This window comes from Aphelocoma coerulescens, chromosome 3 (assembly GCF_041296385.1).
Source record: "Aphelocoma coerulescens isolate FSJ_1873_10779 chromosome 3, UR_Acoe_1.0, whole genome shotgun sequence".
Taxonomy (NCBI): Eukaryota; Metazoa; Chordata; class Aves; order Passeriformes; family Corvidae; genus Aphelocoma; species Aphelocoma coerulescens.
Window position 1 is genome coordinate 1274018 of NC_091016.1, and position 12811 is coordinate 1286828.

At 58.4% G+C, this 12811-nt stretch overlaps 1 protein-coding gene across 4 annotated transcripts; it reads right to left on the reverse strand.

The window, feature by feature from the left end:
- Window positions 1-226: 226 nt before the first annotated feature.
- On the reverse strand, window positions 227-12061 carry LOC138107491 (thyroid hormone receptor alpha-like). Of its 4 annotated transcripts, XM_069008735.1 has the most exons (7): window positions 11630-12061; window positions 10289-10350; window positions 9845-9918; window positions 8455-8555; window positions 8256-8385; window positions 7699-7898; window positions 4662-6083 (listed from the first exon to the last, which is right to left on the reverse strand). In XM_069008735.1, exons 1-6 carry the CDS (start codon window positions 11680-11682, stop codon window positions 7872-7874), a joined length of 447 nt encoding a protein of 148 aa, XP_068864836.1. In that variant the 5' UTR covers window positions 11683-12061; the 3' UTR covers window positions 4662-6083; window positions 7699-7871. The 4 variants fall into 4 exon arrangements, 3 of the variants coding, with proteins under 3 accessions (XP_068864836.1, XP_068864839.1, XP_068864838.1); XM_069008738.1 differs by lacking the exon at window positions 9845-9918 and having other exon boundaries at window positions 8469-8555; XR_011149554.1 differs by lacking the exons at window positions 9845-9918; window positions 10289-10350; window positions 11630-12061 and adding exons at window positions 227-3492; window positions 4372-4474 and having other exon boundaries at window positions 5956-6083; window positions 8256-8777.
- Window positions 12062-12811: the final 750 nt, after the last annotated feature.

The window sequence follows — 12811 nt, forward strand, 5'->3', positions numbered from 1 at the left end:
CAGGCCAGGAGCAGCATCTCCTCCCAAAAGCAGCTGTCAGAAAGGCACAGGCAGATATGCATGCAGGAAGTAACCTCCTGAGGTACTGCTGCTGCACTGCCCATGACCAGGGGCTGAGAGCAAAGCCATGCACCAGCACATGCTAAGAAGCAAGCTGAGGGCTTAGAGGAAACAACCAACCTCCAAGATATTTTGAACTGTGAAACAATTTAAGCTACAGCCCAGAACAAAGACGTCAAAGTTATGACACCCTCATAAATCAGATTTAGTCTGGTCTGTCATGGCACAAGATTACAATGTCACACTTTCACAGAATGGTTAAAGATTGGAAAGGGACCACTGGAGGTCACCTAGCTCCCAGACATGCAAGGGTCCCCCAAAGCAGGTTGTTGAGGATTGTGTCCAGATACCTTCTGAATACCTCCAAAGAGGGAGACTCCACAACTTCTCTAGGCAATCTGTTCCAGTGCTTGGTCATCCACGCAGTAAAGTTCTTGCTCATGTACATCAGTTTCTGCCCGCTGCCTTTTGTACTATTGTTGGGCAAAACCCAACCAGAGCCTGGCTCCATCCTCTTGGCACTCTCCCTTTCAGATACTGATAGACTTTGATGAGGTTCCCCTCTCTGGCGTCTCTTCTCGAGGCTGACCGGGGACAGCACCCTCAGCCTTTCCTCATACATGAGATTCTCCTTAATCATCTTTGTTACTCTAAGCTGGACCCTCTCCAGAGGCTCCATGTCTCGCCTGTCCTGAGGAGCCCAGAACTGCACACAGCACTCCAGATGTGGCCTCCCCAGGGCCGAGCGAAGGTGCGGGGTCTGTCCCTCCCGGGGAGGCTCCGGCGGCCTGCGTGAGGGCCGGGCAGGAGCGGGGCGCGCCGGCTGCTCCCTCGCGGGGCCGCGCTGGGCTCGCAGCGCTGCGGCTGCCGGGCCCTCGCTCCCGGCAGGGCCCGGCCTGGGCCCCACCGCCCGTGCGGGAGCACCGGCCGCCAGACCCGCCTCCCGGGACACAGCCCCGCTCCCGCCCGACCCCTGCCCCGCTTACAACACCTCGAGCCATAAGTGACAGCTGGGCTTCGCAGGACCGAGCGCGATGGAAAAAGGGAATCCAGCCGAAATACACATGGCCTCACACTCCCAAGCTGTAGGGTGGTCTGATGAGAGCAAGAGCTCATCAAGACAGGCCCAGCCTAACCTGGGGGAGACCTGGGACAGAGGAGCTTGAATGTCCCATACCTGGGAAAGCAACAAAAAGCCTTAACCAAAAATTATTTAATTCGTTTATATTCAGCATAAGTTCTCCTCCCTACCTCCCCATGCCCTCCCCACGACCCCAGCCAGCCTGGGTTTTGTAGAGTAATTTTAGGGCTCCGTGTTTCTGACCAGATCTCATCTACTGTGACATGTGAAAGAGCCCAGTGAGTGGAAGGCTCCAGCCCACAGATAGCCAAGAAAATCTAAGATTTCCTTGCTGCTCATGCAGTTTTCTCAGACTGTTTGTCAAAAGTTATTGGTGGCTATTTTTTAAATGAAAGGAGTAGAGAGAAAATAGCTTTGCAGCATATTGGGCTAGCAGATTGTTCAGACTCTGTACAGGGACAATAAAGCTTTTAGGATCCTTTGATTGACATATATAATGAATGTAGCTGTCAAACTTTTGTGCAGCAATTTTATTTTGTATTGGCAAGCTATTTCACTGGCCAGGGTTTTGCATAAAAGGAATAATTCACATTGTTGTGGTGCTGCTATTTACAGAGCCTAGAGGACAGTGGCATCACTACAATATAAATATTAATATTCAAATTTCTTTTGAAATACATAATTCTGTATGCAACCTATCCTACGTGCACATCTTCACACAGGGAGAAAGGCATTGGTCTGCAGAGAGAAGGGGGCCTGGAGCCGCTGGGGGTTGTTGTTCATTCACTGATTCATTCTGTAGCCTTTGAAAAGCCACTTAGTTACTCTGCACTTTAATGTTTCTCTCTGTGGAGCAGAGAACAAAGCCTCAACACAAACTGCCATCACTGTTACCAGTCAGAGTGGCAGAGGTCACAGAGCCAGCATGGGGTCAAGGGGCTGCTCTGAGCAGCCCGTGTGTGCACAAAGCCCAGGACAGCTGTGCTCTTCTCAAACAGCTGCTTTCTCCTGCCGAAGCAGCAGCAGGATCAGCTTGGGCTACCTAAGACAGCAGTTGCTGCTTGCCCACTACCTTTCTTTGATTATGAACAATAACTTGCCAAGAAATCACTAGCCTCAGAGAAAACAGGCAGAAAGCAAACGAGAGGGCAAAGCAAAACATAAAGGAGAGAGGGGGAAAAAAAAATCCATATAAACAAGGATGACTCTCACACTCTATTTGCTATGCAGTCAAGCCCACAAGTGGGTTGTGTATCTGAAGGTGGAAATACAAAGACATGTCCTGTTCCCTGGGGAAAGGTAAGCAACTTCTCAAATTATCTTTAGAGGCTGTTATTAGCCTTGCACTAGCACTGACATACCCTGTGCCCAAAGCCACAGCATGCACACACTGTATCCATAAAAAGAGATATTCACAGCTCTGCAGCTCATAGAAGTGCTGTGCCCGTGCTCTGGTACCAGTATCATTTAAAACAAAACAAAAAAAAAAGTTTGAGTAGCAAGTGAGCGCATGGAAAGGACTTGAACGGCAAGAATTTGGAAAGAGCATGGGAATCCAGCTTGGGGTGCTGAGGTCAATGGGCACACAATTTTTTAAGAGTGTACCAGGTTTGTTTGTTCAGTCATTCCTATATTCATTTTCAATTCCAGAGACAGGAGCTTCATGTCTAGCCCCAAAATAACAGCATTGTCTGAGACAAAGCCAACTTGGTAAGGGGTACCAGAGCTTTTCCCAGCCCATTTATGTAATAAAGCATTATATACAACTGTTGGAAAACATACCAGTTTAACAATTTTTTATATATGACTTTGGCCAGGTTTGCTCATCTTTGCCTCAGGGAAAGGGAACTGAAGCTTCTTTCCAGGGCATTGTTTCTCTAGGTGAGGCCTGATGGGTTTAGCATTTCAAAAGACTAGGAGTAGCCCCAATAAGATAAAGCCATTGAGGGAACATCACCAGAACAGATGTCAGCGGCCATCTAAGAACATCTACCCCTGAAGATCTAATTAACATCAGAAGCGAAGAAACACAGATCTAATAGGAGACCAGATACTAGGAACTACACAACTTGAGACCAATGAACACTGACCCAATTCGTTTCTATGAGTTTTGACTGTAAAAAAGATCTGAAAATTCTAGTAAAGGTCATGTGTCATGGAATGATTCTCTCGGCACACCCGGGCTATGTGTGGATGAGATGATTTCTGTGCTACATCCTGGCCAGAGAATAAAGTAGTGCCTTGACTCTCTAACATTAAAAATGTTGCTGGAGGCTTTTTTGTTTTTCCTGCAGTTTCGGTGACACAACCAGGAAGCAGAACAGGAGCTTTATGGCCCTGTTACTTGGGTCCTAAAATACAGAGAAAGAAGACAGGGCAGAGAGCAAAGAAGAAAAACAGAGCTTTGTCCTCATTCACATCATAGCCCTGTAAGGCTTTGACCAAAAGATATAACTGTATAGTGAAACATCTATGGGGGACTCTCTTGTCTGGCACAGAGGGGTTCTGCAGATAGACTTCCAGGGCAGGGAAAGAGTACCAAGTCGGCAACACAAATTACTTCAGGCCAAACTCCAATACATAACTATAGATTCCATAGATACATCCAGCCTTAAGCCCAGAAGCAATACAGGTGGGGAGAACGGAGCCTGGGTGATTTAAACTACGTGTTTAAGCAGTTCAAGGTAACTGGAAGTAGCGCTGGTGCCTCTGGGTTTCTCTGTTCATTATTTAAGGTGAACATAAAAACACAGAGTGCAGGAGCCCAAGGATGTTCCTCACTGGCTTCAAGCTGGCAGTTTCCTAAAAGCAGCGCTTGTTGCTTTCCTTGGTTTGCCGACCAGCAGTGCCACCTCCCCTCCCTGCTGCCATGGAGCTCAGCCTTCCCCAGTGTTAACAAAATGGCACGTTACTCTACTTGGCCAGATTTTAGCTCTGAGAATTTCATTCTGAACAGTTCAGCATCTGCTTTAGCCAAAACAGTTCCACTATTTCCAGGAATATTATTAAAGGAAAAATAGACTGCTTGGCACATGTTACATAAATTCAGGCAACCTTTTATATGAGGATCTCTAGCTTCAGAAGGGAAATTTTGAAATCTGGCAGAGAGGTGACCTTTGTGGTAGAAATGTGTCTATCCCTATTAAAACCTACCTAACTTTGGCCAGATTATAGAGCAGGGAAAAACTGCAGTTAAGGGCGCAGTAAAGAGTTCTGAGAATTGCACTTACTTGCTGTTTCTGCTGTGGGCAAGAGGTCCCTTATCTCCTGCAGAGCTGCAGCTTGTGCTCCCCCACTACCTTGGCCAGTTATGGCTGCACAGGTCCTCCATGGCTGGATGACGAAATTACAGAGCCAAGGGTGAGCAGAGAGACCAGCATTCCATCTGACGTCTACATACATTCCCGTAATTTTCTGATACAGGACAGCCCCATCTGTCACACAGCCCAGGTTCAACGGCAGCATCGCGAGTGCTGCGCAGGCACGAGGGCACTGCAGAAAACAAACTGTGACCAAAAAAGTCAGGGCAATTACAATACATAGATGCACAGCTGGAAGAATTAATGTCAAGCAGACAATGGCATTACAGATGTCCCCTAACAATGAGGGCTTGAATCTGCTGTCTCAGTAAAACTCTCTAAATTAGGTTTGTGTGCAGCATACGGAGAGTTTCTGAAAGAAATATAAATATAGGCCATCATTCTGCAAAGCTTCACAAACCCAAACCCTTGCATTCAGGTGCCATCTCACTGACTTTGCTGCAAAATCAAGGCCATTCACGTTAAAAGCACAGACAAGAACATCTGCTCAAACTGAACTTGTAGAAAAAAGCCCCAGTCCTAGGTAAGGCAGAACACACGTGTTTTAATTTTTAAAGTCACTATGACACAGAGACTTGTTAAGAAATGCACGTGCTTTTAGATGTATAGGGCTGCTGGAAGGAAAGGCTGAAGTTTTTTTACAAATGCCTGTAGCTCATAGGTTAAGACTACCATCAGACCGATATCCTTCAACACTCCAACTTCAATACCAAAATTGTAAGAACCTCCTGCATTCCATTCCCTAGTACGGTAACAAGACAAAGTCCTCACCCACCCTGGATCGTCCAAACAATAGAATACAAGGTTGAAACGAGCCTTGTGGTTTGAGGGGCACCTTCTGCCCAAAAAGCCCAACTGTGCATCCAGATAAAAATGAACACCACAAATAGAGAGTACAAAAACCACGGAACACCGCTTCCAGCAGGCGCCCTCGTCGGTATTTAAAGGCGTGGCTCAGGCAACAGCAACAAAGCCCCGAGGCAAAAAGCCTGGGAGGTCGGGGTTGGGTTTTTTTCCATTCAAGCCACACGTGTTCCCCAGCGCCCATTACCGGGACTCGCTCCGGGCTGGCGCCGTTCCACGGTGCGAGGGGACCGGAGAAGCCACGCGACCCACGGCACCGGCGGCACTCGGTGCCCGGGGGCGGCCCCGCGCCGGGAGAGCCCCGCCCGCCCCCGGCACCTGGACAGCTCATCCTCTGCACCTGACACACTGGGGCACCGGGCTTTCCTTCCTATGGATAACAGGGGAGAACGAGGGGGGGAAAGGATGATGGACAGATGAGGGGGAGAGGGGGAAGAGAGGGGAGTCGGGTTGGGGAGCAGGGAGAAAGGAGGGCTGGGGGGATCGGGGATGCACAGGGGAGCTGGGAGAGAGGGTGGGAGGCACTGGGGAGAGGGTAGGAGGGAGGCTGGGAGAGAAAGGGAGAGTGTGGGGGAGAGAGAAAGAAACTGGGGGGGTCTCTGCTTTCCTACCCCCCCGCAGATCCATCACCTTCATCAGCAGCTTGGGCCAGAAGCGGGGAATGTTGTGTTTGCGGTAGTTGATATAGTGCTCAAAGGCCAGCAGATACATCTCCTGGCACTTCTCAATCTTCTCGACACAGATCAGCCCCGTCAGGTCTGCGGGAATCAGGGAATCATCAGGGGATTGTGGAATCATGGAATGGTTTGGGTGGGAAGGGACCTTAAAGCTCACTCAGTTCCACCCCCCTGCCATGGCGGGGACACCTTCCACTATTCCAGGGTGCTCCAAGCCCTGTCCAACCTGGCCTTGGACACTTCCAGGGATGGAGCAGCCACAGCTTCTCTGGGCAGCCTGTGCCAGGGCCTCAGCACCCTCACAGGGAGGAATTTCTTCCCAATACCCCATCACAATCTCCCCTTTTCAGTTTAAACCTCTCCTTGTCCTGGCACTCATTGCCCATGGAAGAGTCCCTCTCCCAATCCCATACCTGCAGGGATTCTCCCTCCCACAGGGCTGAGTGTCCCATGCACCCCCTGGGTGTTGGGGTGCCCACCCCACAGACCCACGTCAGCCTGGCAGGGGGCCCCAGGGCACCAAGGGGACCTGTGCTCCTGGGTACCAGGGATTGGGGTGCCCACCTCATGCTCCTGGGACCCCTCCCAGCCTGGCACAGCTGCCTGAAGCTCTGGGAATTGGGGTGCCCACTCCAAACCCCCCCAAAATCCAGGGGGGGCACGGTTTCCCACCCAACACACCCTGAAGATGTTGTGAGGCTCTGGCATCAGGGTGCCCACCCAACACACCCCCAAGACAGTCAGGACTCTGGGCATTAGGGTGCACACCCAGTGCACTTCCACGTGCTGGGGGTTGTGGGCAAGGGGGTGCCAACACAACAATCCCCGTGCACAGCCTCTGGGCATGGGGTGCCCTCCCAATTCCCCCTGAAGCTGCTGGGGATCTCTGGCATCAGGGCGCCCACCCAACACCTCCCCAGGACAGTGAGAACTCTGGGCATTGGGGTGCCCACCCAACACCCAACCCTGATTCCTCTGGCATGGGGTACCCACCCCATTCCCCCACTACTGGTGTGCACGCACACCTGAGGACATGAGCAGCACAGCCTGGAGCAGGGCCACCTCGGTGTCATCCAGGTTGAAGGCAGAGAGGGACTTGCCATGGTGGCATTGGGGAACGTGGTGTGGCCGTGTCACCCCTGGGACCCCCACAGCAGATGGGTCATTGGGGGGGTGTGGTGTGACTGTGTCCCCCGTAATGGACAGTGGGGTTTGGGCGTGCAGTGTGACCGTGTCCCACTCTGGGACCCCCACGGTGGACAGTGGCAGGGGGTGCAGTGTGACCCTGTCCCCCCTCCCTGAGACACCCCGGGGGGTGTGATGTGACCCTGCCCCCCCTCTGGGGCCTCCATGTCACCGGGGAACACTCGTGGCAGGGCCAGTGCAGCAGCCAGAAGAGGAAGCTGCGTGACAGGGCCAGTGACAGGGCCAATGGCAGGGCCGGGGCCACCCGCGGGCACAGCTGTCCCCTTCGGTCACTGCTCACCCCTGAACCCTTTAGGGGTGACCAGCTCAAGGACGCTGGGCAATGTCCCAACCCCCCTCGACTGCCCAAGGACACCGGTGACATCCCAAACCCTGGCACTGCCACCATGTGTGTGCTGAGTGTGTGAGTGCTCAGCAGATCCTGGCTAGGGCTGGGGGCCAGGGTGGGGGACCGAGATGGTGACAGAGTCCCTCCACTGCATCCCCTCACCAGGAATTTCCGCTTCTGCTTCCAGTGGCTGCCCTGGGCATTGGTGCTGCGGTGGGCTTCTGTCACAAGGCGGATCAGCTCCCACTCCTCGGCGCTGGGGCGATGCTGCAGGGACTTGATCATCTCCTCCTTCTGCTGCCACTCCCGGTTCTCCTCGATCAGCTTCCGCTTGGCTACCCGCTTCGAGTCATCCAGCACCACTGCCGGACCCCCAGCATCAGCCAGGATCCCCCCACATCAGCCAGGACCCCCCATCCATGCATCCCACAGCTGCAGCATAGCACCCCATGGTGACCCCCCCCAGCCTCCTCCTGTGGCTGCTCTGGGCATCCCAAATTGCCCCATAGCACCAGGACCCCAACCCACCTCCCAAAAGCCCCCCACTATCATCTGGGATGCCCCCCAGTCAGCTAGGACCCCCCATTCATGCATTCTACCCCACTGCTGCATCACATACCAGCCCGGTCCTGCAGCTGCTCCGGGTACCCCAATGTGCCCCAGGGTGTCAGGACCCCAACCTGCCCCCCAGCCGAGCCCCCCCACGCCCCCCAACTCACGGTCCATGGCCATGCCCACGGAGATGCACTTCTTGAAGCAGCAGAGCTGGCACTAGTTGCGGGTGATCTTGTCGATGACACAGGAGTAGGTGGGGTGCAGGTTCTTCTGGATGGTCCGACGGAAAAATCCCTGGGGAGGGCATGGGGGAGTGACCCAGTGAGCACTGCTGAGCCCCCCTAGCCCCCTGCCCCAAGTCACCTTGCAGCCCTCACAGGCGATGCAGCGGTAGTGGTAGCTGGCGGCCTTGTCCCCGCACACCACGCACTGTTCATCTTTGTCCAGGTAACTAGGGATGTACCCTGCGGGGACCCCCAGGTCAGGGACCCCCAGGGCACCCCAGAGCAGGGACCCCCGCAGCGGGGACTCATGGGGTGCTCCATGACAGGGATTCCCATGACAGGGACCCTCAGGGCACCCCAAGTCAAGGACCCCTGGAACACCCTGTAGCAGGGACCTTCCCACACACCCCACATCAGGGATCCTCCAGGAATCCTGAGTCAGGGACCCCCTTGCATGCCTCACATCAGGGACCCTTGGCACATGCAGCATCAGGGACACCCCACACACCCCATGCCAGGGACCCCCAGTAAGCCCTCCCCTCCCTGTGCCTCAGTTTCCCCTCTGTCTGCACCCACTGTCTGCCCCACCACTACCCCTGCCCTGGCACGGGAAGGGTTAACACTGGGGGTGTGTGGGGGGGTGCCTGAGCCCCCCGCGCCAATAAAGCCCCCATTATCCCATTATCTGGCCGGGAACCGGCAGCGGGGGGGTCCCTGTCCCCCTGGCACACAGAGACCCACTGTCCCTGTCATTGTCCGTGGTCCCCCCGCCTGGCAGGCCAGGAACCAGCCCCCCACCAGAGTCCCCCCAGCCTCCCCACCACCGACTGCTCAGGGAAACTGAGGCACAGATTGCCCATGATGCATGGGGCGGTCCCCAGCACCCTGGGCCCCTCATGTCCCTCCCGGGAGCCCACCCTTGTGTTTTGGGGGGGCTGGAATTGGGGATCCCCGAAGGGTGAGAGGGATGGGAAAGGGACCGGATGCCTGGGTCCCCCCTGCATGGAGCACCTGTAACTCAGGGGAGTGTCCCCAGCACCCCAGGACTGCCGCACCCACCCGGGATCCCACAAACCCAGGCGTGGGCACCCCTCGAGCCCACTCTGGCGCTCTGCAGGTGCCGGATGCGGGGGTCCCTGGGTGCTCCCTCCCTCCGGGAGCGGGGCGGGTGCAGGGGATGGGCGGGAGCCGGACGCTTGGGTTCCCCCCTGGCCCCCCATCGGGTCCCGCCGGCGCCGGCTGCTCCCCGCCGGGAATGGGGCAGGGCGGGGGGCAGTGCCCACAGGGCCCCCCTTATCGCCCACCCCAGGGCGCTGCCGCCCCAATGGCGGCACCCCGACCCACGAGGCGCCGAGGGGGATGTGGGGGACTGGGACCCCAGCAGACCCTGCAGGGATGTGGGGTGCAGGGGGGGACATGGGAGTGGGGTATCCATGGGACTCTGGGGTGCCTGGGGGACATGGGGACCTTGGGGTGTCTGCCAGGGACATGGGGTGTCCATGGGACCCTGGCGTTCCTGGGGTGCTCACAGGGGATAAGGGGTGTCCGTGGAACTCCAGGGGACCCGGTCGAGACATGAGGCATCCGTGGGACCCTGGGGTACCTGCATGGACACAGGAATCTTGGGGTGACCATGGGGGACAAGGGATGTCCATTGACTTTGGGGGACCCAGGTCATACATGGGGTGGCCAGGGGACCCTGGCAAGGACTTGGGGCCCCCAGGGTGCCTGCCAGGGACATGGGGTGTCCGTGGCACCCTGACTTGCCTGAAGAGACTTGGGGACCCCAAGATGTCCACAAGGAACACGAAGGGTATCCAGGGGTCCCTGGTAAGGACTCGAGGCCCCTGCAGTGCTCACACGGAGTGCCTGCAGAACCCGGCGAGCACATGAGGTACTCGGGGGACCCGGGGGTGCCCAGCAGGGCCATGGGGTGCCCGGGGGGGTTCGGGGGGTGCCGTGGGTCCCCGTACCTGACATGCTGCTCTTCACCAAACATTGGCTGCTCTTTCTTTTGCGCTTCCCATCCAGCCACCTACGGGAGGGGGGTGACAGGCTGAGAGGGTGCCCACGGATTCCCGCTGCACCCCCCCAAACTTCCAACAGCCCCCCAAAACCCCCCTCGAACCCCCTTCTCTGCTGGGAAATGGGCAGCCCCCACCCAGGGGTCCCAGTGCAGCGATGTCACAGGTGGGGTCCAGCCCGGGGGTGCGGGATGGGGGGGGTAGGAGAGGGCCCTGGGGACCCCCCCCACCCAGAACACCCCTGTCGGGACCCCCCCCTCCGGGACACGACACCGCCCTGGGGGGGCTGGGACCGAGCGGGGGAAGGGAAGGGAAGGGAAGGGAAGGGAAGGGAAGGGAAGGGAAGGAAAAGGGTGGGGGAGGGGAAGGAAAAGGGTGGGGGAGGGGAAGGAAAAGGGTGGGGGAGGGGCTCCTTCCCAGTCAAAGACAAAATGTCCTTTTGGCTGAGCGGAGAAGTGACGTCATCGGGGCTCAGCCAATGGCGGGCGGCGGGGGTCCGCGCGCGCCCGTCCCCGCGGGGGGGGCCCGGGGCCGCGGGGATCGGCACCTGCGGGGGGGGAGCCCCGGGGACCCCGCATCCCCCGGGGCCGCTCCAGCCCAAGGGGACCCCGGGCCGCCACCCCCCACCGGGGGCCCGAAATAGTCCCGGGGGGGGTGGAGGGTGAGGGGAGGGGGCGGCTGGGAGAGGCACGAGTGGGGGGACACCATGGCGGGGCACGAGTGGGGGCATGTGGGCGTGGGGACACAGGGACACCAGGGGATGGACCTAGCCGGTGACATGTGGGGGGCAGGGGGACACGCAGGACATGGGCACGTGTGGGGATACCCAGAACGTGACATAGGGACACTTGCGGACATGTGGGGTACAGCGGGGCTGGGGGACACCTGGGGTACGGGGATGTACAGGACATGGGGACACCCAGGTTCGGAACATGAGTGGGGACACATGGGGTGGACGGGGATATGGGCACAGGGACAAAAAGGGCACCCAGGACACAGGGACACACGAGGCATGGACATATACACAACCACACAGGGACACATGGGGACACAGGGGGTACCCAGGGCACGGACACATACGTGACCACGCAGGGATGCATGAAGGCACACTGGGCACGACGACGCAAGAGACACAGTGGGCACTGGGACATGGAGACACTTGGGGACACACACGGCATTCGGACACAGAGGGCACAGCCAGGTATGGGCCACACAGGGATGTGCTGGGACACGCCAGGCGTGGTGCCACACGTGTCCGCCGCATGTCCCCGTGCTGGGGTGGGAGCTCACCGGGTGTCCTCTGGCTCCAACAGCGGGTCCAGGGTGCTGGGCTTCTGTTCCATTCACTGCAATTCCATCAAGGAGCGCTCAGCACCGACCGAGGGGGCTCCGGCGCCACGCGGGGGGCCACGGCTGGGGGGCCACGCCGCGCACCCCATGGTGCCCCTCAGTGCTCAGCACCGCGCAGCATCCCGGGCTGGATCCTGCGGGACAGGGGGGTCAGCCCAGACCAGCCGTGGGGGACACAGAGGGGACACCCAGGGAAGGGTGTGAAGCCATAAGGGACCCCCAGGAGCTGTGGCCACCGGGGAGGACTGGGTGTGAGCATGCAAGAAGGGAGGGAAGGAGGAGTATAAGGGCAGGAGAAAGAGGGGGAGCGGGGGCCTCACCTGGGCCACGCCCGGGGAGGCCAGCCCGGCCGCAACCTCCCCAGGCTCTAAGGGAGCAAATGGCGGCAGGGGGCGAATTCCAGGGCTTCAAACACCTCGGCCCCACGCACCTGAGCCGGGCCCGGGACCGCCCCAGAGCCCCGGCCCCGCCCGGCCCCGGGGCCCGCCCTGCCCAGCACGGGGGCGGCTCCATCGCTCGGGGCCCCGCCCCTCTCTCCCGGGCCGGACCCGCCCCGCGCACCGGGGCCGCTCCCGGGACCGGGGCTCCGGGTCCTGCCGGCGGCCGCTGCGGGTCCCGGGCGGCGCCGCCTCTTCCCCGGCGGGATTGGGGCTGGCATCGGGACCGGGAGGAGCCGCTCCGGGACGGGCGCTGGGGCCGAGCCCGGCGCTGCCGCTCCTGCTCCGGCCGGCTCTCCGCGGGGAGCCGGGGCTGTGCCAGCGCCCGGGCAGCCCCGGGATCCCGAGCCGGGCCCGACGCGCCGGGCCGGGCTCCGCTCAGCCCTGAGCCCCTCCCGGAGCCCGCCTTGGGCCCCACGACGCGGCCCCGGGCTCTGCCGCCAGCCCCGGACGCGGCGCTGAGTCGCTGCTCCCGAGCTCTGCGTGAGGCCGGGGAGCCCGGCTTCGGGCTGTGCCTAAGGCAGGACTCGGAGCTCAGAGACACAGACTCGCCCTAGCCCGAAAAGCCCGCTTTGAGCATCAAAACACAGCCCTTGTGCTTTAATTCAGGTCCAGCAAAATGCAGCACTTCAGTTTCTCTTTGTGAGCCCAAACACACAGGACTGGCTCTCTTCCTCAAGCCCTG